Source organism: Schistocerca nitens, chromosome 4 (assembly GCF_023898315.1).
Source record: "Schistocerca nitens isolate TAMUIC-IGC-003100 chromosome 4, iqSchNite1.1, whole genome shotgun sequence".
NCBI classification, from domain to species: Eukaryota; Metazoa; Arthropoda; class Insecta; order Orthoptera; family Acrididae; genus Schistocerca; species Schistocerca nitens.
The window spans coordinates 385773875-385800625 of NC_064617.1; the positions used below are offsets into that span (position 1 = coordinate 385773875).

General features: G+C 39.4%; 1 protein-coding gene across 1 annotated transcript; it reads right to left on the reverse strand.

Annotated features, from left to right (window-relative positions):
* On the reverse strand, positions 1-26751 carry LOC126251779 (programmed cell death protein 5). The gene is made up of 4 exons (XM_049952401.1): positions 26593-26751; positions 26392-26500; positions 26142-26308; positions 1-574 (listed from the first exon to the last, which is right to left on the reverse strand). The coding sequence occupies exons 1-4, from the start codon at positions 26656-26658 to the stop codon at positions 527-529; spliced, it is 390 nt and encodes a 129-aa protein (XP_049808358.1). The 5' UTR covers positions 26659-26751; the 3' UTR covers positions 1-526.

The following is a 26751-nucleotide window of genomic DNA, read 5'->3' on the forward strand; positions in this document are numbered from 1 at the left end:
TATAGCATAATGGGATATTTATGTGGACCAGTGATATTTACATACATTTTTGTAATTTACTTGTAAATAAGCAAGCACGCACACACACAAACTATAGTTTAGTTGTCAGCCTATTTCAGCATACAAAGTACTTGATATAAACATGTTAGTGATAATTTTTTTTCTAGTTTCTGCACCTTGCATTGCCTGGGAAACTGTCACTACAGTACTTCAATAGTTATTGGTGTTGATAACACAACAGTAGACTTTTTAGCAAAAGTCAATACTTTACCTACTTAATTTTTAAGATTTCACTTTTAGTGGAAAAATACTGTACATGTTTTAAAAAAGAAATTATTTTCATCATTTAATGCAGTGTAATGTTACAAGCTTCCATAAAGAATATAAGCTTGTATTAAATGAAAGTTAATGAGCATGTATCATAAACAATATTATGGATATGAAAATTCTATACTTCAGTCCTTTTAAATTAATTTCAGATTGTTTTCTTTCAGTTGCAGCTTCCTTCTTTCTTCCAGCTATTTCATTATATATCATCATCAGAATCATCCAAAGCCGCTCGTCGTCGATCAAACTGGCAACAAAACGAATAGTATTACAGCATGTATTTTCCAAAATGAACAATTAAATACAAACTTCAACTACTTGAAAGAAAATGTTTCCTCAACAGAATCAGTTGTTTATTTAAACAGGTGAGTTATGATCAACTTAATCTGAACATGATCTACACCCCTGGAATGTGAAAAGGTATCCTATCTCGAAAGCAGGGTATCTACAGATTTTCACAGGCTCAAGTTCATGACTTTTTCATAGCCTCTTCAGTTATATTCATGACCTCTCAAAAATATGTGCGGTACACTGACAAAAAAAAAAAAAAAAACCACTCTTTTTTAAGAACCTGAAAACTGGTTGAAATGAAAGCTGAATGTAATAATTATTACAGCACTTAAATTGTATGTCAGCATAAATAATTATCTGCGACTTTTAGTATATTATTCATCAAATACTATAAAAACATTAAACTCTCACACAGTATGATGAGGTATGACTATTTTCAGACACACACACATTCATCATTACATCAATTAAAATACAAATTGTTTTAACATAGTAATGTAATGAAAACAATTTTCCTTCGGGCAACAGAACAATTTTTGTCAAATATTTAACTTCACAGTAAAAGATTCAGTTTTTAAGTTCCTTAGCTAAACTGGAAAATTCAATAACCAAAACTTCAACTGCTTCTTTTGACTTTTCTACAGTTATTTGTTTTTTGCTTTTAACTTCTTACTTCCTGAACTGTTCTTTTAAGACTGGCCACTTCATTTTCATCAGATTTCTTCTTTTTTTTAAGGTCTCTACTCTTTTTGATGAAGCATTCTTCGCAGCTAGTATAACTGCATTCGTAATTCCACATTCAGTTGTTTCTTACTATTAAGTAAACCACCTAATGATTGCACTGTAAACACTTCCATCTGCATCAATTGTATGTTCTTATAAGTTTTCAACCAAACCTCCTTTGTTAACAGAAAAGTATCTTTCAACTGTAGCATTTCCATGAACCATGTGTACCAGCTACTGCACGAACTTGATGACGTCACTGCTTGCACTTTGCAGTAAATAATCAGAAAGTGATCAAGTTAGTCCTCCTTAAGATTGAACTGTTCCAGTTGTTTTTCAGAATATTCACAAAATTTAAAGTAGTCTCTCTTAACTACGTTAGCTGTTGATGGAGTCATGTTTTTTTGACACAAGTTCTTCCAACACAACTGTCACTTGATAATGTCTCTAAACAGAGCTGTGCATACTCTGGGTGATAAACAGGAACCACTTTTAACTGTCTCTAATTTCAAAGAACTCTTCTCAACAATTTTTAGATACAAGAGCTTGCAAGTACCTGTGCTCCCATTTCTGAACATAAAGATATCGTTTTCCTTGTTGTCTATGGTACCAGCCATACTGATTTTCCGATGTTCATAACCAATTGTGCAGCGACATTTAACCAGTATTGACTGCAATGTTGTCTGCTTTGACACTGAACTTTGCTCTCACTGTGTTTTGTTGTGCTGTTTCCACTTTTCTTCATCATTTAACATATCAATACACACTGTGATGTCAATTTTCATACCACAGAGTATTACAGCCATTGTGTACATTGCTGCTTTCGTGGGCGCTAAAAGCACAAGTTTGTGGAGTATGCCCCCCCCCCCCCCCACACACACTCTACGCCTCTTTCCACTGTAAGCATTTTGCACTCTACCCACTCCTTCACTCAACAGATGCCAAGGTATAGTCTACAAGTAGCACTAATATAGCATCATAAACTTTTTGGCTAATGAGAAATCTTTTTTTTAATTTGATCATACTACACACCTTTAAAATGCAATAGAAATTACAATAATTTAATATCAATTATTAAAAACCTTTAAGAAAACTTTTTCCAAAAAAGATGTGGATTACAGAGAATGAAACAGAAGTGGGAGTGGACAGAATTAAAGAAACAGCTGTTCTGACAAACTCATCCAGCAACACATCAGATGGCAGCACTGTCATGGGCAGAGCTATAATTTGTACATAATTTTCACTAGGTGTGTACACCACATATAGGTCAATGAACCCACACCTCCAAATTTCTCCATCCACACCTGCCACTCAAGGTTGCGAACCACAGTCACAGAGGCTTTTGCTAACAAGGCTCACAAAGATGGACACGCAAGCCTACTACAGATAGCAAAGACTATGGACAACTGGATACAACATTTTTGGGAGTAGCGCTAACTTGCTACTCCCTTCTAGAACAACATCTGATTGACACATAAAACAAAATCCATGACCATCCACTCAATTTCATTACTTTTTTGACTTTCATGACCTCTAGACACCCTGATAAATTGTGACACAGCCAATGTTGGAAAATATTCTAGCAACAAATATTCAAGACAATGCTCAGAATTTGATCTAGGGGATGATAGGATATCTTGGCACCATTGTGCAATGTCTGGTGAACTGATAAGAAAGCAATGTAAGTACTTTGTCTACATGCAGGTAGCTGTGGTTGAATAATAAAGTTCAATGACAAGAAAATATATCATTAATTTGACAAAATCATGACCATTAGCAGCGTACCACAGCTTTATATTATGCAGAAATATCCAGGAGGTTGCAATATTTCACTAAATTGCAATTGGTAAGCAGCTCTGTTGAATCAAGTTGATCTATCCCCACTCGACATGTGGCAATATATTAACAGGGTGGTAGCATAATTGTGTTTACATCTGAGAAACAGCCCTGAATTACAGAACAATTAAACTGATCAGCATTTTTGTTTGACAAAAATCTCACACCACTGCACCAAAAAAATTATTTAAGTCCGATGTTTCAACTGAAAGTGGGGGGGGGACACTGACTAATTTGGATCCGTCATTCTTAAAATCTAGCGGTGAATGACCCCCCCCCCCCTTTTTTTTTAAGCTATGCCTATTTCACGCAGACTTGTTTATTCCAGGATCTTTCCAAACTAAATCACATAAGCAGAACAAGTTTTCTCAGAATTTCCGTGCTAGACTTTTAAGTCCAGTTCTATGAGACTACACCTGCAAAGGTTTCATCTAATAATAGATCTCTTCATATAGTCAATGAGATATTTACTTTATGCACATTTCTTCTTCCTCTGGCAATGTCCCCCTCCTGTTGTAATTTGCACACCATTTACTTAACTTCAACAGTAAAACAAAATCAAAACCTAAATCGAACTTTATGCAGCAACAAACAATTTCAAACACCTATATTTCCCTGGACTATCCTTACAGGTTACACGTTTCTTCCACATAAGCTCATCATGAAAAATGCACCATGACGTAAACAAAAAGGTCACGTAACCTCAAATGATTCCATAAATTTCCTTGTTTTGGTGCTTCTGGTATCCCACTCTAACAACTCTGAAATCCAGATGGAGACCATGGTCACTAGGCAGAGCTTTTACATACAGATTAGATTAGATTATTTTTTCGTTCCATAGATCTGTGCTGAGGAGATCCTCATGGATGTGGAACATGTCAATTTTTTTAAGCTGAAATAACAATACTAATAGTATGAATATATACAATACATAATTTGTTTCTATTAAAAAATTCGTCAATGGAGTAGAAGGAGTTGGCCACTAGTAAGTCTTTCAGGCTCCTTTTAAACTGATCTTTATTTGTAACTAAATTTTTTATGTTTGCTGGCAAATTACTGAAGATGAGTGTTCTTGAGTAGAGGACCCCTTTTTGAACTAAAGTAAGTGCTTTTAAGTCCTTGTGCAGATCATTTTTGTTCCTGGTATTGTATGTATGAAATGAGCTGTTTGTTGGAAAAAGAGATATATTATTTAGGAAAAATTTCATTACAGAGTAAATACACTGAGAGGCAATAGTTAGTATACCCAGTTCTTTGGAGAGGTTTCTACAGGACGTCTGAATTTACTCCACAAATAATATGTATTACACGCTTTTGGACTCTGAAAACTTTTGTTCGACTTGAAGAGTTACCCCAAAATATTATACCATATGACATTATGGAATGAAAGTAGGCAAAGTATGCAAGCTTTTTCATTTTTATGTCGCCTATGTCTGCTAACACTCGAATTGCAAATACAGATTTGTTAAGGCGCTTCTGCAGTTCTGCGGTGTGCACCTCCCAACTGAATTTATTATCAAGTTGTAATCCTAGGAATTTAAGACTGTCAACCTCTTCTATCTGCTCTTCTTCATACTTTATGCATATGCTGGGTGGAAACCTCTTACAGGTTCTGAATTGCATGTAGTGAGTCTTTTCAAAGTTTAATGTCAGTGAGTTGGCTTTAAACCATTTATTAATATCCATGAAAATACCATTAGCAGATCTTTCTAGAACTACACTTGACATACTATTTACTGCAATACTTGTGTCATCTGCAAATAAAACGAACTCAGCCTCTGGCAGTGTAACTGATGAGAGATCATTAAAGTAAACAAGAAAAAGCAATGGCCCTAAGATGGATCCTTGTGGGACACCACATGTAATTTCTTCCCATTCTGATGATGACTGATGACTTAATTCACTAGTCCCTTGCACTGACACCCTTTGTTTCCTGTTAGCGAGGTATGACTTGAACCATTTTGCAGCACTGCCCGTGACCTAATTTATTTAAAAGGATGTTGTGGTTCACACAATCGAATGCCTTTGGCAAATCACAGAAAATACCTGCTGCTTGTAATTTGTAATTTAATGAATTAAGTACATTTTCACTGTAGGTGTAAATAGCCTTCTCAATATCAGAACCTTTCAGAAATCCAAACTGTGTCCTTGATAATATGTTATTTGTGGTCAGATGGTTGAGAAGCTGCCTGTACATTACTTTTTCTAAAATTTTTGAGTATGCTGGCAAAAGTGAAATCGGTCTGTAGTTTGATGGTATCTCTTTATCCCCTTTCTTGAATAGAGGCTTAACATCTGCATATTTTAGCCAGTCAGGAAATGTCCCAGTTATAATTGACTGGTTACACAAGTAACTTAGAATTGTACTAAACTCACAAGAACATGCCTTAATTAACTTTGTTGATTGTTCACCATAACCACTAGAACTCTTTGTTTTTAAAAATTTTATTATGGAAGTTATTTCTTTTGGTGAAGTGAGTGACATTCATGTTCCTGAAGCTATTTGTAAAGGCTAGTTTCAGATATTCAAGGGCATTATTTACTGGTCCTGACAATCCCATTCTATCAGTAACGGATATAAAGTACTTGTTTAATAAGATTTGCCACACTATGCCCATCGGTTACTAATGTGTCATCTACCCTTAGTGCTATTTGCTCCTGTTCCTTTCTGGTTCTACCTGTCTCCTCTTTCACTATATCCCATATTGTTTTTATTTTGTTCCCTGACATTGCTATCTTCTTCTCGTAGTGCATTTGTTTAGATGCCTGAATTACTTTTTTAAATATTTTACAGTGTTCCTTGTATTTAGCTCAATCATCAGCATTGGAGCTATTCTTGGTCGACAGATACATTTTCCTTTTTCTCTTACAGGAAATCTTTATTCCGTGTGTAATCCTTGGCTTTATTATAGACTTCTGTTTAATTTGAGCAACTTTTAGAGGAAAACAGTTTTCAAACATGGTACTGACATTGTTCATGTATGTGTTATATTTTTCATTCATGTCGTGAGCGCTATAAACATCTTTCCAGTTCATATCTTTGAGCAGTTTTCTAAAACTGCTCATGGTTGATTGACTACTCTCCTGTACTCAGATTTAGCAGTCTTGATAATCTGCCTAGAATTTACATCTAAAACAAGGAGCTGCATGTCATGATCTGATAGTCCATTTATAACAGGTTTTATGACATGATTTTGTTCCTTTGATTTGTCTATAAAAATGTTATCAATGGCTGTCCTTGAGGATTTAGTGATCCTAGTTGGAAAGTTTACAGTGTGAGTTAGATTGAAAGACAACATTACTAACTGCAGTAAATGTTTACTGGAAGATTGCATTAGAAAATCTATATTAAAGTCACCAGCAATCAAAATTTCTTTGTTTCTTCCTGTTAAATAGCCCAAAAGAGCTTCTAGATGATTTATGAATAGATTATAATTTCCTGTAGGTGCTCAGTAAATAGTTACTATAGGATCTGTTATGGAACTCTACTTCTGTTGCACATGCTTCTAGATGCTGCTCTAAACAGAATTTATTGCTCTAAACAGAATTTATTAATGTCAATGTTCTTGAATTTATGGCAGTTTTTAATAAATGTGGCAACTCCTCCTCCATCCATATCTACTCTGCAGAAGTAGGAAACTAGCTTAGATCCTAAAATGTCTAACATATTTATACCATGAGTAATAGCATAGCCGGCCATGGCGCCACCCATCATTCGTAAATTTCTTGTCCAGCACATGGAGCACATTGATGCAGGTTCACCAACTGTAGTGCTGGTTTTGAGTAAAATGTCAGCAACAGTTGCGGTTTGGAGGAGACTGCACAATATCACTACAGTGATTGAGATTCACAAGATCTGTAGAGCTGGGAAAAGCATTCACAGAATTTGTCAACAAAAAAAGTGTCTGACAATGTAAAATGGTGCAAGATGTTCGAAATTCTGAGAAAGATAAGGGTAAACTATAGAAAAGGCGGATAATATACAATATGTATGAGAACCAAGAGGGAAAATTATGAATGAAAGCCTAAGAATGAAGTACTTGGATTAAAAAGAGTATAAGAGAGGGATGTAGCCTTTCGCCCTCGTGTTCAACCTATACATCGAAGAAGCAATGACAGAAATAAAATGGTTCAAGATTGGGATTAAAATTCAAGGTGAAAGTATATCAATGATAAGATTTGCTGATTTTGCTGACATCATTGCTAACTTCAGTGAAAGTGAAGAAGAATTACATGATCTGTAGAATGGAATGAACAGTTAATTGAGTACAGAATATGGACTGAAAGTAGACAGAAAAAAAGCAGATTAGCACATGAAAAGAGGGCATTCCTCTTCAGAGAAGTCTACTTGTATCAAACATCAGACTTACTGCAAGAAGAAATATCCGAGAACACACATATGGTGCACAGCATTGTATGGTAGTGAATCACAGACTGTGAAACAGTTGGAAGTGAAGAGAACAAAACATTGCAGATTTGGTGCTACAGGATGATGTTGAGAATTACGTGGACTGACAAGCTAAGGCACGAGGGGTTCTCAGCAAAATTGGTGAAGAAAGGAATGTATGGAAAACACTGACAATAAGAAGGGACAGAATGATAGGACACGTGTTAACACATCAGGGAATAACTTGCATACTACTAGAGATGGAGACAGTTGCAGATAGTAAAAACTTTAAGGGAAGACAAAGATTGGAATACATCCAACAAATAATTCAAGATGTAGAGTGCAGATGCTTCCAAGATGAAGAGGTTGACACACGAGAAAAATTATGGCAGGCGACATCATCACACCACTCACAACTTGAGAAAAACACAATGGTGTTGACATTTTATTAAAAACAACACATCATTCTACTAGCCAATTGCAGCCTGCAGTATCCTTTGAGTTCTGCTGCACAGTGACACAGAACTCAGTTGTCTACTTGCTTCACTATCATCTTGTTGTTGGTTTCCTGTTTCTATTTTCACTGTCTCAGGTGTTCTCTCTCTCTCTCTCTCTCTCTCTCTCTCTCTCTCTCTCTCTCTCTCTCTCTCTCTCTCAGGAGTACTCATTGGAATTTCTTTATCTGTAGCAACATATATACTTGTCCATTTTGTGCTGGTTGTCTTTTCTGTTCCTATATAGTGATCTGCCATTGATGGCTCCTGACTGGCTTGTCGTCCAGCTTCATCGGTTTTCTCTTGAGTTGTTCCCGACATTTGGTTGAATCTCTGTTACGACAGCATTATCTTGCATTCTCCTCCAAATTAAGAACAGCAGAATTTACAAAAAAACTTCTGTAATTATGACACATTACATTACTGCCATCACTACTCTAATCCCAGTAATCTCATTGTTCAAGTAGCTACAACTACACACAAATAATATGATACGCCACGGGTCGTGGTATCGTTTTCATAACTTCTTACAATTCCACCTTAATACATCATGCAAATATTATGGATGGGATATGAGTCTACATCAGCTTCCTTGCACAGTTAGTTAATGTGACTGTTTTTGTCATTTTTTCATTGTCTCTCAGTCATCTGTCAATGACAATGGAATTATTCTGTTTGTTATTGTATACAGGTATAGAGCCAACTGCACTTTCCGACATGGATGATGACACTGGAAGAATTTTTACTATAATTTCATGTGGTACACTGGTTTTCCTTAAGTGAGATATGTTTCCACATGGATTGTAATTAGTTTCTGGTTTAATGTACAGCACTCAATGCCAAGAAGGTTTAACCAGAGGTGTGCTGTTTACTGGGAGTCAGATTTTGCTACTCGTTTGAGAATTTGCTACAAAAATCTCTCTGTAACAGGGATTGAAACCAATGCTAAGCATGTACTATCACAAAATAGGGGAGAGAGTGTAAGATACAATAGGTGAGTTCCAGTGGCAATCATTAAAATGAAGGCGTTTTTTGGTGCAGTAAGATCTTTTCATGAAATTTCAATTCCTTAAGTTTCTCTTCCAAGTGAGAAAATATTTTGTTGAAGCCCACCTACATAGGGAGAAATGGCCATTGTAATAGAAGAAGAGAAATCAGAGCTCACATGGAGAGATTTAATATTCGTTTTCCCCCCCACACTTGTTCAAGGATGGAATGGTGGAGAAATAATGTGAAATCACAAACCCAACTTAACTGATTTTGACTCAAATTTCTCATTAGGAAACAAGGGTCAAGAAGCATCTTTTTTAATCTGGTCTTCATCATCCCTGGAGTCAGCCCATACAAAACTATTACAGACTTACATATAATAATAATAATAATAATAATAATAATAATAATAATAATAATAATAATAATACCGTGGAGGCCCGGGAAAAGAATAGGCCTCCGGTATGTTCTGCCAGTCGTAAAAGGCGACGAAAAGAACAAACCACTAATAATGTGATGAGTTGGTTCAGGACAGAACTAAAGAAGCCTCGGACAAGCGCCGTCATGGTCGGGGACGACGCTTGAACCCTATGCCCGCCCACAATGGTAATGACACTGCTAGCCAACTGGAAAATGATTTAAATCCAAATAGAGGTGTTTTGCAGGATATGCTTCCTGCAACCACCCTAGAAGGAAAACAAAGGCAGAGGATGAGATGGTCAGATGAAGTTAATCGACACCTCATGTTCTGTTATTACCAAGCAACAAACCTAGGAACCAACACAACTGGATACAGATCACAAGTATACACAACATTTATTACCAGATACCCGGAATTAAAATTTTTAACAGAACAACGACTAGCTGATCAGGTCCGCGTAATAATCAAAAATAACAGGATACCCCAGTCAGAATTAGAAAACATCAAACAACAAGTACAACAAATACTGGAACAAAATAATGTGCAATCAGAAGAAGCAGAAGAAAATACAGTAATGGACTCAAACATCCCAGAGCAAACAAACAAAGAACAACACGCATCAATTAAACAATCAGAGGAAAACGAAATCTTACGACAGCCACCAGAACAAGCACAAATAGAACACGAAGTGACACACATGTTAGATATAGAAGAAAAATTTCAGCTGACATATATAGAATACAAAGACACAAATACAGACATTAGACCATTCTTGCATAGACTGCCAAGTAACCCACAAGTCGAAACAACAATAAAAACTATCAACACAATCATACACAACAAAATAAATGAAAACACAACTATGGAAGAGTTACAACTACTGGTTTATATAGGAGCACTCACTACACTAAATATACACACTAGGCAGAGATCAGAACCAACCAACACACAGAAGAAACCCACAAAACCAGCATGGCAACACAGGCTACAGATCAGAATAGAAAAACTGAGAAAGGACATCGGACAGCTTACACAATTAATAAGAAATGAAATGTCACACAAAAAAAAAAAAAAAAAAAAAAAAAAAACGAAAAGGTTAGGTAAAATCTCACAACAAGAAGCGATAGAGCAATTAGATGAAAAGAAGCAGAAATTACAAGCATTGGCCAAACGACTTAGGAGATACAAAAAGAGTGAAAATAGAAGGAAACAAAACCAAACATTCAATGCAAACCAAAAGAAATCTTACCAGACAATAGATAACACACACATTAAAATAGACAATCCACCAAACATAACAGACATGGAACACTTCTGGAGAAACATATGGTCAAACCCGGTACAACATAACAAGCATGCACAGTGGATACAAGCAGAAACAGACACATACAAGATGATACCACAAATGCCTGAAGTGATAATTTTGCAACATGAAGTCACCCAAGCTATTAATTCTACTCACAATTGGAAAGCCCCTGGAAAAGATAAAATAGCAAATTTCTGGCTAAAGAAGTTCACCTCAACACATTCACATCTAACTAAATTATTTAACAGTTACACTGCAGACCCATACACAATCCCTGATACACTTACACATGGAATAACTTATCTGAAACCTAAAGATCAAGCAGACGCGCCAAACCCAGCTAAATATCGCCCCATAACATGCCTACCGACAATATACAAAATATTAACTTCAATAATTAAACAGAAATTAATGACACATACAACACAGAACAAAATTATAAATGAAGAACAAAAAGGCTCTTGCAAAGGAGCACGAGGATGTAAAGAGCAACTGATAATAGATGTAGGGGTGACATATCAAGCTAAAACTACACAAAGGTCGCTACACTACGCATACATTGATTACCAGCTTTTGATAGTGTACCCCACTCATGGTTACTACAAATATTGGAAATATACAAAGTAGATCCTAAATTGATACAGCTCCTAAACATAGTAATGAAAAATTGGAAAACCACACTTAATATCCAAACAAATTCAAATAATATCACATCACAGCCAATACAGATTAAGCGTGGAATATACCAAGGAGATTCATTAAGTCCTTTCTGGTTCTGCCTTGCTCTGAACCCACTATCCAACATGCTAAATAATACAAATTATGGATACAATATCACTGGAACATACCCACACAAAATCACACATTTGCTATACATGGATGATCTAAAACTACTGGCAGCAACAAATCAACAACTCAACCAATTACTAAAGATAATAGAAGTATTCAGCAATGATATAAATATGGCTTTTGGAACAGACAAATGTAAGAAAAATAGCATAGTCAAGGGAAAACACACTAAACAAGAAGATTACATATTGGATAACCACAGTGACTGCATAGAAGCGATGGAAAAAACAGATGCCTATAAATATCTAGGATACAGACAAAAAATAGGAATAGATAATACAAATATTAAAGAAGAACTAAAAGAAAAATATAGACAAAGACTAACAAAAATACTGAAAACAGAATTGACAGCAAGAAACAAGACAAAAGCTATAAATACCTATGCTATACCAATATGGACCTACTCATTTGGAGTAGTGAAATGGAGTAACACAGACCTAGAAGCACTCAATACACTTACATGATCACAATGCCACAAATATAGAATACATCACATACATTCAGCAACAGAAAGATTCACATTAAGCAGAAAGGAAGGAGGCAGGGGATTTATTGACATGAAACACCTACGTTATGGACAGGTAGGCAATTTAAGAAAATTCTTTATAGAACGAGCAGAAATCAGCAAAATACACAAAGCAATCACTCATATAAATACATCGGCTACACCACTGCAATTTCATAACCACTTCTACAACCCTTTAGATCACATAACATCAACAGATACGAAGAAAGTAAATTGGAAAAAGAAAACACTACATGGCAAGCACCCGTATCATCTAACACAGCCACACATTGATCAAGACGCATCCAACACATGGCTAAGAAAAGGCAATATATACAGTGAGACAGAAGGATTCAGGATTGCAATACAGGATCAAACAATAAACACCAGGTATTACAGCAAGCATATTATTAAAGATCCCAATACCACAACAGATAAATGCAGACTTTGCAAACAACAAATAGAAACAGTAGATCACATCACAAGCGGATGTACAATACTAGCAAATACAGAATACCCCAGAAGACATGACAATGTTGCAAAAATAATTCATCAACAGCTTGCCTTACAACATAATCTTATAAAACAACACGTTCCTACATACAAGTATGCACCACAAAATGTACAGGAGAATGATGAATACAAATTATACTGGAACAGAACCATTATAACAGATAAAACAACGCCACATAACAAACCTGACATCATACTCACCAATAAAAAGAAGAAATTAACACAACTAATCGAAATATCCATACCCAAACAACAAATATACAAAAGAAAACAGGAGAAAAAATTGAAAAATACGTCCAACTGGCTGAGGAAGTCAAAGACATGTGGCATCAGGATAAAGTTGACATCATACCAATAATTATATTATCAACTACAGGAGTCATACCACACAATATCCACCAGTACATCAACGCAATACAGCTACATCCAAACATATATATACAACTACAGAAATCCGTAATTATTGATACATGTTCAATTACCCGAAAGTTCCTAAACGCAATGTAACATATACCGTACAGTTAAAAGGAAGTCACGCTTGATCAAGGTCTGCGTTACTTTCACTTCAAACCAGACCTAAGGTCTGAGAAAGGAAAGAAATAATAATAATAATGAAAGTCATTGCACTTTATTATTATAATACTGACATGCTCCTATTCAGCATAGATAAGCAAAGTCCAGTGACCATTGCCTGTGTTCAACATCAATGTGCAATAACCACTCAAAGACTGCAGGTGGCAGCTTCTGCAGTGGAGGGTATATATAGCATGTCGGGGGAAACAGTGCAGTCATCGTTGTAAAATGGAAATATAGCGATTTAACTGACATTAAAAAGGGTATGATCATTGTCTTTTGGATATCTTTACAAAAGTAATTGAGTAAGTCTGGGTTTCTTTCTGCTTGTTTGATAAAATTCTGTTTGAACACTGCGTTTTGTATTTTTTTTTAATTTTTTTCATTTCCTGTCCTCCAACTTTTCTAGCCATCTTCAACACTGCTTAAGTTACACTGCTTAAGTCACACAGCTCCTATCATGTCCTTTATATTTACTGTTTCTTTTAAACACTTGCTAGTATTATCCAATAATCTGTCAACAGTCAATCTTTGTTTCTTCCTGATTCATTTTCTTTAGTGCTTGTTCTACATTCAATATTTACTTATTCTTTTTCAAACTTTCTCTTCACACTTGCTTGCATCAATTTTACTTTTTCCTGTTCTTGTTTCCCATTTTTCCTCAGCAATTCCCTCCTCATCTTCGCAGCACAGCTTGCATCTGACATGAGCTGTGCATGCCAAGTGAAGAAGTTCCCGAGTGGTAATTAGAAAGTGAGACTTCCTCTCAAACACAGTCATCATAGTATCTCCTACGGTCCAATGTTCTTTCACACATACTTGCGTCTTTATTCAAGATGTTTCCCAACAATGAGAATCCCCTTGCTACATCTGCATAGTCATGTGGAAGTGCAAGTGCACTCGTCACAATTTTTGTAACAGTAGGGTATTTCTTAAGAGGTATAGTCTTCTCAAAAAACTAACTCAAATAAACATCCAATGGATCCTTATTAAGTTTTCTTCTTCTAATGTCAATAGTTTCCACACACCAGCAAGTGCATGTTCACTGCACTCATCTAATTTCACTATTTTTTATGGTCCTCGTTGTACTCTTTGCAGCATGCAAACATTGATGATCCCACATCACAGGTTTATACAAAGAAGGCTTTTTGAAACTATCTACATGCAGAAGCAGATATACAGCCCTTTCTAGCTTGCATGGAAATATAGCATCTTTACGGTGGGCTTAACTTGTTGAGCTATTCAGTTTCTCTAATTACAATGGCAAGTAATAATTATAACAAAATGCTTCCAGACTGAATGGAGCAGCACTAACATAAAATCAATTCATGACTGTTCAGATGACATAGCTGTTGGTAAACCTTTCGGGACGTGGGGTCGTGGTCCAAGAAACTGTTCCATTCCTCTCGTTTCGTCCAGGACCGCGCTGGACATCTTCAGAGGCGCTCCTCCGCTGAGTCGCGTCAACTTCGCTTCGCAATTTCTCAGGATGTAATTGACGTATTGCGATGCAACCAATGCCATTATTTTTGTTATTTTTTATGTTATTGATTGCATACAAAATAAAAGGGGGTATCCATTAAAAAAGGCACAAGTTTGTGTTGAAAATAGTATTTGGTTACTTTTTAAAATTTTGCATAGTATCTGGTTTCCTACGTCCCTGCCATACGTTCATGCTGGTGAAAACCATTTTTGAATATCTATTATTGTTCCAGAGATATTTGAGATGGCAGAGTTAGGTGAGACACCCTGTATATGTCACTCTCGGATGTCCGACCAGTCAGTCGGCAAGACTCAGCGGAGGAGCGCCTCTGAAGATATCCAGTGCAGTCCTGGAAGAACCATCAGGAACGGAAGAGTTTCTTGGACCATGACCTCATATCCCGAAAGGTTTACCAGCAGCTATGTTCAGATGGGGTTTCTGAAGTCATTATAGATTGGATGCATGAAACAACTTCTAGCATGAAAGAAATCAGCGAACATTGAACATATACGCAAACGATTTCCGCTTTGGTAGTTTTGCCTTTGAATAGTTTAATAATGTTCTTGTACTTTAAAGAACTCAGAGAATTGTTTTTGTGTTGAGGTACGAACTGATGAATATATTTTCAACAGCTGACCATTGTTCTAGAAGTCTCCCTTAAAATGGTTCAAAAGTTGGTCATTTAGAGCAAACATGTTTCATAAAACGATGACCTGGAAATTTCATATCATATCATACTTGGAAAAAAAAAGGCAATGACACGCTTGGCCCTCAAAAAACTGACAGATAAACAAGATCATGCCTGAATCATTTTCACCAGTCTTTTAATTCTTTTTGGAATGCATTATAGATTGTGTGTATGTTAAACATACCACATAAATACACTGTTTTCTTCTTAACATGATCAGATAACCATTCATAAGTGGATTCACAGTTTTGTTGACAATGGGTCCATCACAACCTAGCACCAATATCTACGAAGGAGAAAGCTGGGAATTATTGAAGGCTTCCTTTAACTAAGTCTGTAAAAGTCATGTCAATCATTTGTTTGGGATCAATCAGTATTTAATGATAGTTTGATGTGCTTGCTTTGAAGCTGCATTCACAATTTCGCGAAACCAAGAGAAATGTGCTCCTCTAATATTACCCAAATATTCATTTTTAAAATATGGAGTTAGGGCAGCACATGATATCTTGCCTTTGTCCTTAAAAGGATGAACTCTGATGAAACATTTTCTGGAAACAATGTCTGAACAACCCAGTTTCCTCCAATCATTTTCAGAATAAAGAAGAAATTAATGATGTAGCTCCAAGAGATGAAATTGTACCATTACTGTGACATCCAGGAGAGGCTGGCTGAAGACAAAGGCAGTTGTGAAGAACTCAGCTGCACTTCACATTGTTCTCTGTGCTTTCAAGTAGAAGTGCGCTACCCTACAGCACAAAAGCCAATATTAAATTATGTTGGCCTCAAAAAGCATACAACTCAATTGCTAGAAAAACTTTATTTTGGGTTCTAAAGGAATTCGGAATTGATAGAAAAATTAGGGAAATCACAGAACAAACTCTTACAGACAACACCTCAAAAGTTAGATCTTTTAAGAAAAATCTCTTAGCCCTTTGACATAAAGCAAGGCATCGACCAAGAAGACTAATTATCCCCAGTGCTCTTAATACCGTCCTGGAAAAAAATAATGAAAGCCAGGAAAGAAGCTCTGAAGTTGGAAGGAATAAGTGAATTACACATTGGGAAAGAAGAGAACGACTTGGAAATCAGGTGTTTAGCTTCTGCCAATGACCTTTTCCTTTCAGCTGTAAACCAGTTGGGTGTGCAAAGAATGCTGGAGATTTTGAGTCAAACTACTGGAGAAACAAGCCTCAATGTCTCAGATGGAATACATGGAACAGAGACACCAAGGGGAGAAATACTCCGCGGTAAAATAAGGGAAGATTAAAAGGAATGATAAACCCAAATACTTGGCAGAATTGATCCAACCTAATGGACCGGATAAAAAGGCAGTCAAAGGAAACACCAGAAAATTAGGCCTTGCTTCCAAAGCAATACGAAACAATTACAACAAACGAGCGAGGCCAAAATTAGGCCATTAGCGCCCAGACTAAGTTATGAATGCACTGCGAGGCACAAGGTTAAAACAGCAACTAAAAAGGACAACAGTATAAAAGGCACATTAACAGGCAAGGGATTAAAAGAAAACAGCATAATCAAATGTCCTTAGACAGGTTTGTCAAGTGGATAAAACAAAGAACGCGAGCAGCTGCTCCTGGGTCATCAGCTAAAATGGTATCCAGAGTACATGGCAGGCAAACATCAATGCGTACTGTATTAAAATTGGGACAGGACGTTAAAATGTGGCGTACCGTCACCAATTGCCCACAAGGGCAGAACGGCGCAGGCGCAGTCGTCAGCAGATGGCGATGGCTGAACTGGCAGTGTCCAATTTGTAACCGGGCCAAAACTAACTCCTCCCGCTGAGAAGGGCGTGAAGAGGTCATCCGAGCTGTGGGAGAGGTTTCAAGGCCCGAAGCTTGTTTTCAGTAAGTGTAGCCCAATCGGCATGCCACAGCGATAAAATGCGCTGACAAATGACCCTGCTAATATCAGATGAAGGCACACGACAAGAAGCTGTCCAAGGTTGGAGGATCGCAGCCTTGGCTGCGGCATCTGCAGCTTCGTTCCCAGGGATACCGACATGGCCAGGAACCCACATAAAGGTAACCGGAGGACCGTTGTCCGCCAGCTGCTGAAGAGAGCGTTGGATGCAGTGCACGAAAGGGTGAACCGGATACAGATCACTGAGGCTCTGGATGGCGCTCAGGGAATCAGAGCAGATGACATAAGCAGAATGTCGGTGGCGGCGGATGTAAAGAACAGCCTGATAGAGGGCAAAGAGCTCAACTGTGAAGACCGAACAATTGCCATGGAGCTGATATTTGAAACTGTGTACCCCGTCAATAAAAGAACACCGGACACCGTCATTGGTCTTAGAGCCATCTGTATAAATGAAGATCGTATTAATGAACTTCGAACAAAGTTCGACAAACTGCAAACAGTATACCGAAGCTGGGGTAACCTCCTTTGGGAGCGAGCTGAGGTCAAGGTGAACGCGAACCTGAGCCTGGAGCCAAGGTGGCGTTTGGCTCTCGCCCACTTGAAAGGTTGCAGGGAGTGAAAAATCAAGGTGCTGAAGGAGGCAACGAAAGCGAACTCCAAGGGCTAGCAGGGCAGATACATACAACCCGTATTGATGGTCGAGACAGTCGTCAAAAAAGGAACGATAAGACGGGTGGTCGGGCATTGACAATAGCCGACAGGCATACCGACAAAGCAGTATATCGCGCCGGTAGGTTAGTGGAAATTCACCGGCTTCAGCATGAAAACTAACAACGGGACTGGTATAGAACGCTCCGATCGCAAGACGTAACCCCCGATGTTGTATAGAGTTGAGGTGGCGTAAGATGCGACGGCCGTGCAGAGGAGTATACAAAGCTCCCATAATCCAGCTTTGAGCGGATGTTCGACCGATATAGGCGAAGTAGGTCGGTTCGATCCGCTCCCCATGACGTACCGCTGAGAACACGGAGGACATTTAGAGAACGGGTACAACGGACAGCCAAATATGACACATGTGGAGACCAGATAAGTTTCCTGTCAAATGTAAGACCTAAAAATTTTGTTGTCTCCACGAATGGGAGAGCAACGGGACCGAGTCGTAAGGACGGTGGGAGAAACTCTTTGTAGCACCAGAAGTTAATACAGACCATCTTCTCGGCAGAAAAACGGAAGCCATTGGCGACACTCCAGGAGTAAAGACGGTCAAGACCACGCTGAAGACAGCGCTCCAGGAAACATGTACGCTGTGTGCTGCAATAGATGGTAAAATCGCGCACGAAAAGGGAGCCTGATACATCAGCTGGGAGGCAATCCATTACTGGATTGATCGCTATGGTGAAGAGAGCGATGCTCAAAACTGAGCCCTGTGGCACCCCATTCTCCTGGCAAAAGGTGTCGGACAGGACAGAACCCACACGTACCCTGAACTGTTGATCCATTAAAAAGGCATGAATAAAAAGAGGGAGGCGACCGCGAAGGCCCCATGTATGCATGGTGCGGAGAATGCCCGCCCTCCAACAGGTGCCGTAAGCCTTCTCCAAATCAAAGAACACACCCACTGTCTGGCGCTCCCGCAAGAAGTTATTCATAATGAAGGTTGACAAGGTAACCAGATGGTCAACAGCAGAGTGGCGCCTACGAAATCCACATTGTACATTGGTAAGTAGGGGCCGATTTCGAGCAGCCAAACCAAATGAGAGTTAACCATTCGTTCCATCACCTTACAGACACAGCTGGTAAGGGAAATGGGTCGATAACTGGAAGGCAAGTGCTTGTCCTTCCACAGCTTAGGAATCGGGACAATAGATTCGCGCCAGCATTTGGTAACATGACCCTCAATCCAGATGCGATTATAAGTACGAAGAAGAAAACCTTTACCCGCAGGAGAAAGGTTCTTCAGCATCTGAATATGAATAGAATCAGGCCCTGAAGTGGAGGACCGTGACCGGGAAAGTGCATTTTCGAGTTCCCGCATGGTGAATGGGGCATTATAACTTTCATGATTCGAGGAGCGGAAGTTAGGTGGCCTTGCCTTCTCTGCCTGTTTTTGTGAGAGGAAGGCAGGGTGGTAATGAGCGGAGCTCGAAACCTCTGCGAAAAATCGGCCGAAGGCATTGGAGACATCCTCAGGGGCCACAGGGACGTCATTCACGACCGTCAAGCCAGAAACTGGTGAGTGGACCTTAGTGCCAGATAGCCGGCTACCCCACACAACAGAAGGAGTAAAACTGTTAAAGGTGCTTGTGAAAGCAGCCCAGCTGGCTTTTTTGCTTTCTTTAATAACACGACGACACTGCGCACGTAATTGTTTATAATTAATACAATTCACCATCGTAGGGTGGCGTTTAAAGGTGCGTAAAGCACGTCGACGAGCACATAAAGCGTCTCTACATGCTGCAGTCCACCAGGGGACCGGTACGCGACATGGAGAAGTAGTAGTATGAGGGATGGAATATTCAGCAGCAGTGAGAATGACTTCTGTGAGGTGTGTGACCTGACTATCGCAGCTTGCGAAGGTTTGATCCTGAAAAGTCGCCCTGGAAGAGAAGAGCCCCCAGTCTGCTTTGGAGATGTTCCAACTAGTTGAGCATGGAGATGGGGTATGATGCAGCAGATGGATAGCACAAGGGAAGTGGTCGCTCGAATACGTATCAGAAAGTGTGTACCACTCAAACCAGCTTGCAAGTTGGGTAGTACATATAGAGAAGTCTAAATGGGAATAGGTGTGAGTTGTGTCCGAAAGAAAAGTAGGGGCACCAGTATTGAGACAGACAAGATTTAGCTGGTTGAAAAGGTCTGCTAACAGGGAGCCTCTCGGGCAAGATGCTGGAGAGCCCCAAACGGGATGGTGGGTGTTGAAGTCTCCAGTCAACAAAAATGGTGCAGGTAGCTGAGCAATAATTTGCATTATGTCTGCCCTAGTAACAGCAGACAATGATGGAGTGTAATCGTTACAAATGGAAAAAGTAAAAGTGGGGAGAGTAATTTGGACGGCAACTGCCTGCAGGTCGGTGTGCAATGTGATGGGATCGTAGTAGATATCATCCCGGACCAGCAACATAACCCCTCCATGAGCTGGAATACCTGCCACAGGGGGTAGGTCAAAATGAACAGAGGCAGTCTGCCAAGTCAATTTGATCGAATGGGCGTAGCTTCGTTTCCTGGAGAGCTACTATGGGTGGACAGTGCAAGCGTAGAAGCAACTTTAAGTCCTCTCGGTTGGAGCGAATGCCACGAATATTCCAATGAAGAAGTGCCATCGTGAGAAGAAAAATAAAAAGCAATAAGGGGTCACCTCGAAGGCCGCTGAGGGCCTGGCTTTGAGCGAGCACTGCTGCCGCTATCAATAGGCAGAGAGGCATCGTCCATTTGTTCAATAGGTTTGTTGGCCATCTTGTTAAGATGGCCGGGAGGGGGAGCTTCCTCTGCCGGTGAAAGGCCAGATGTTCGGCTACCAGCGGTGTGGCCAGGCGAAACAGATGACGGCGGCAACCGCTGGGTGGCGAAGGAGAAGGAACGCACCGTGGCAGAGAAGGAGAACTTCGCTTCCTATGAGCCTTCTTGGAAGGTCGTTTAGTTGAAGTAATGCTCGATGGCTGGGAGTTCGGGGTACGTAAGAAGTCTTCAGGAAGCTGATGAAGGTGCTTATGTCTTATGGGTGACAGGAGGAAGAGGAGACGTTGACCGGGTGATTTTAGCACTGGCCAAATGGACGACCGTAGCGCTAAAGGTCAGATCGCATGTCTGCGTCAACACCTCCCTGGTAGTCCGAGGAGAGGCGAGGACAGTACTGTATTTCCCTGCTGGGAGCAGCGCGGGCTTCCTACTAGCAAATAGCTCGCGAGCAGCTGAGGTGGACACTTTCTCTTTGACCCGAAATTCCTGTATACAGCATTCATCCTTGTAGATGGGACAGTCACGGGCAGATGCTGCATGGTCACCCTGACAGTTGACGCAACGAGGAGACGGAGGTGGACAGTCACCCTCATGGGCGTCCCTGCCACAAGTGACGCATTTAGCTGCATTGGAACAAGACTAGCGGGTGTGATTAAAACGCTGACACTGGTAGCAGCGCGTAGGTGTCGGGACATAGGGGCAAACAGAGATAACCTCATAGCCCGATTTGATGCGAGACGGCAGCTGAACACTATCAAAGGTCAAAAAAGTGTCCAAGTCGGTACAAGGTCATTGACGACATTTTTCATGACCCTATGGACAGCAGTCACGCCCTGCTCAGCAAGGAAAGATTGAATCTCCTCGTCAGTCAATCCGTCGAGTGATCTAGTATATACCACACCACGTGACGAATGCAAAGTGCGGTGAGCCTCCACCCGGACAGGGGACGTGTACAGGAGTGTGGCCCGAAGGAGTTTTTGTGCTTGAAAGACGCTTTCAGTTTCCAACAACAAGGTACCGTTACACATCCTGGTACAAGACTTGACAGGTCCAGCTATGGCATCTACAGCCTTCTGAATAACAAAAGGGTTGACAGATGAAAAATCCTTTCTGTCCTCAGATCTAGAAACTACTAGGAACTTTGGGGCAGGCGGTAGTACTTTTGTCACTGGTGGCTGGTCAAGTTTCCGTTTTTGGGCAGAAGTCGAGAGAGAAGAAGGATAGAAATCCATTGCGGATGAATCCCCCATGATTGTCAGCGTCTCTGATGGCGTGCTCCTTGCTTGTGGGGACCCTCTCAGAGAGCAGTCCCGCCTTAGGTGAATGTTTACACCTCAGGTCACACCTCCCGAGAAACGGACGGAGGGACCACACGGCATGGTCGGAAGGTGTCAGCTCAGGCAATCACCCCTCCCTGGGCCTGGCCTTTACCAGGGGGTATGTGCGTGCCTTACTTATCTACCCAGGGCGGGGAATTACGCGTTACCCCATCACCGGCTACGTGTGCGAACGTGTGGGTCGGCCTTCAGGCACGCACAGGGAGGAAAGAAGAATAGGAAAAAAAGAGGGAGAGAGGGAGCTAAAGGACAGACTGTCTCAAACGCCGAGGCGGAGACCATAGGTTGGGCACGAAGAAGAAGGCGAGGTAAAAAGTAAGGAAGACAGTAAGAGAGGGAGAAGGACAAAGAAAGGAAACAAACAAAGGAAGGAAGAAACCAGAAGAAGCGAAAAACCAAAATGACCACAAATGTAAGTCATTTAAACTGTCCATCTCTGGACGCAGGCGCAAACTACCCCCTTGAGGGGGAGGGACTCCTTTTAGTCACCTCTTACGACAGGCAGGAATACCTCCAGCCTATTCTTACCCCGGACACGCTGGGGGAAGGATGACTCTGTCCTACAGAGTATCTTGTTTTTAAATAAAGAGGCACAGTTGGAAGAACTTGACTGGAAGGAAAGGAACAATCTCATGAAAATTCTGGAAACCAATAAGACAACTGATGGGTCTCAGAAGAATAGAAAAAAAGAGCAGCTAGGAAAAATGAGGAGCTCTACATGCACACTGAAAGTAACATGCACACAATGCGGAAACAGCAGCGGAAATTTTATGGATACCTAGCAAAAATGGAGGAAAATCAACTGAGCAAAAATATTATCAGTTACATCTCACTGTCAAAGTCCTCCTCTAAGTGGGTAGAAGAGGTTAAAATGGATGCACAAGAAACTTGAATTACAGTACAGATGATCCAAAATAGAGATGAATACAGAAGCAGAAATCATTTGAAAACAAACCAGTAGAAACATGGGTCATATATGACATTTCTGAGGAGGACAGAAAGAAAAACCATTAACAAATGAGAAGTTTGTGAGAAACAAGGAAAAGAAAGTTCAAGAAGTCTTAAGTTATACTCTGTTACACAGTTGGCTGCACCTGGGAGGAAGAAGAAGAAGAAAAAATATGACTTTACACACCAACATTGAAAAATACAGACTAAAACCAATCAGTCTGAAAAATACTGACTTTTACTGACCATTTTCCAATTTCTGCTCAGAAGCTAAAAGCTAAATCAAAAGTCATAATTAACAAAATTGTTACAACGGCAATGAAGATTTCACATATATATAACTAAGAATTGGAATTATTTAAATGCTGAAAACAGCATAACCACCATAAAATGAAAATGCATCCATTAATAAGACCTCATTTAACCATAATTTATTAACTGCATCTTAGGTCAAGGTTTTCATTATGAAGTGACTCCTGTTGCGAATTCTCACAGGAGTGATGAAATGTGAGAACCAGTAGATAGCACACTACATTATCACGTCAAGTGAACATACTGATAGATGTCTGCTTCATACTGTAACTATGTGGTATGTGTCATCAAACTAGCAAACAACAAAAATACAATATAAACCTGAAAATATGTATCTATTTTAGCTTTTGCACTGCAGGTTATGGTGACAAACTGATCTGTAGCATTATCTGAGGTCTAGGTTAGGGTTAAATGTGACATTTTGGTTGCGAGTCAGTGAAATAGTATTGAACAAATGAGTAAATCCGATTCACATTCATCTGTAAAGATCTTGTGTACAATGAACATTTCTAATGGCAGAGACAACTCTCCACTTTTAAGGATACTGGGGTGTGTGAGGTAGAAGATTAGATGGGTAGATCTGACAGCTAATGATGAGGTACTGTATCAAACTGGGGACAAACATTTATGGCACAACCTGACTAAAAGAGTGGATCTCTTGATAAAACATGTCCTAACACATAAATAGATTGTCTACTTGGTAACTGAGAAAGAGTGTGGGGGAAAAAGGGGGGAGGTGGGTAATAAATGTAGAGCAAGACAAAGTTTCGACAGCATTAAGCAAGTTCAAACTGATGTGGGTCATAGTAGTTATGCAGGGATAGAGGTCTGCACGGAACAGAATAGCGTGGAGAGCTTCATCACATCAGTTTCGAAGAAGAAGACTATAATAATTACAGCACTTACTAGCTCACTCTCATCTGTTTCTCAGACTTAAACACACTGGCGCTAACAACCTGGTGACATTTTCTGTTCACCCTATGGAAATAATAGTGATAAGTTTTTGAAGCTTCCTCCCATTTCACTGGAACCAAAAATCAATTTTCAATCAACATCTGCTACTTACACAATGCAATGGTCTGCTTGGACAAAACTCTTCAGGACGAATAATCACTTGGGCTTTCTTGTTAGTGTACTCTTGCGCGTTTAAAAATGGCCCACTAAGTGTGACAATGTTTGACTTGTAAATATTGATGCAAGAACATGCAAGGCAATACTGATCCTACAATTTCTCTTAAGAGTAGGCTGTTCTACATTGTAGCTCTTGCAGATTTGGAGAAGGGTTTTGACAATGTCGACTGGAATACACTGTTTGGAATTCTGGATGTAACAGGGACATAATAGAGGGAGAAAAAGGTTACATACAACTTGTACAAAAACCAGACAGCAGTTATAAAGAGTTGAGGGGTGTGAAAGGGAAGCAGTGATTGAGAAGGGAGTCTGTCAGGGTTGTAGCCTATCATTGATGTGATCAATCTGCACGCTAAGCAAGCAGAAAAATTAATTAATTAATTTGGAGAAGGAATATAAGTTCAGGGACAAGAAATAAAAACACTGAGACATCAAAGGACTTGGAAGAGCAGTTGAATGGAATGGACAGTATCTTGAAATGCGGATACAAGATAAACATCAACAGAAGAAAACAAAGATAATGGAATGTAGCCAAATTAAATCAGGCAATGATGGTGGAATTAGACTAGGGAATGAGACGTTAAAAGTGGTAGATGAGTTTTGCTATTTAGGCAGTAAAATAACTGACTATGGATGAAGTAGAGAGGATGTAAAAAGTAGGCAGGAAATGGCAAGAAAAGATTTCACTGTCAGGAAACCATTTCTGAAGGTATTTGTTCCGAGTGTAGCCCTGTATGGAGTGAAACATGGGTGATAAGTTCAGGCCAGAAGAGCACAGAAGCTTCTGAAATTTAGTGCTACAGAAGAATGCTTAAGATTGGATGGATAGTCCATGTAACCAATGATGAGTTATTGAATAGAACTGGAAAGAAAAGAAATCTGTGGCATAGCTTGACTAAAAGGAGGTATTGCTTGATATGCCACATTGTGATACATCAGTGTTATCACCAGTCTAGTACTGGAGAGAAGCATTGGGAGGTAAAAGCTGTAGGCGGAAACCATCAGATGAACACAGTTCAAATTGTTGTAGGTTGCAGTACTTAACTGGAGATGAAGAAGACTGCACAGGACAGAGAGGGATGGAGAGATGCATCCAGTCTTCAGACTTAAGACCCCAACAACATTTTAAGCACCTTTGATTGTATGAAGAAATAACAGGATTCAAAATAGCATAAACGGACCCAATATGGGTGTAAATAAAAGGCCACAACATTTAACATTAAACACAATACCCTGAATTTTATAATGTAATGAATCTCTACATAGAATCTGACATAGGTCCTACTATATGGCGGAAAGATGATGTGTACCACAGGTTTCTTTGAACTAATTCAACCGATTATTTAAAGTTGTGGCAAGGACATTACTTAGTAAGTTTGAAGAGAGATTTACACAACTGCTTTTTTATCATCACAAAGAAATAAATTTACAGCCTGAGATATATCAAAGGAAAGATAATGTACTTGTATTAATCTTAAAACCATTACACAATACAATGTACATCATCAACATCGAAATTCCTTTCAGTACTTGTCACTAACAAACTTAAGGTAACGGTGAAGAGGCATTCTGTACAGACGATAAACTATTTTGCTCGACATTGTATGTTCACAGAAAATTACATAAAGCATTTATAGTAACTTTCTCATACATTATCTATATTTGTCAGTGAGAACACAATGCTTACTTTGACAGTTGTAGTAGGTCGCTGCATCCGTTCACTAACTTTTTCCATTATGTTAATGAGTCCATTTTCATTTAACTTTCCCATAAGTTGGCCCGTCCTTGCCATGTGCACAATCATATCTTCAATTAAGCGACCTTTTTCTGGTTTACCGATCATCAGAGTATTTACTGAAACAAAACATTGGTTGTACCTCTACGGCCATCCAAGCCAACACGAAAACAAATGGTCACCAAATGACGTTACAACATACGTCGAGCTCTTGCCGACTGATCCAAGACTTGGCTAAGAATACTATTTTTCACTTCCTCTTGTTCGCGTTTTTTTTCCTCTGCAGCATTCCTATTATCGAACTCATTTTCCTACAGAAAATATGGAGCGACATTAAATACTTGATGTCGGTACTATATTTAGGAAGAAGGCAACAAAAACAAAATTAATCAAATATAAATACTTTATATTTCGAATGCGCTAAACCTAAGCGCTTCCCTCTCATGTCATCAAACTCAGCATCACCCATAATTCGATATCCCACTGCACAAACCAAACAGTAACTACTTTTCTACTGTACAAATTTTTCCACTGATATTCACCATCTATGGCCAAACCAAAA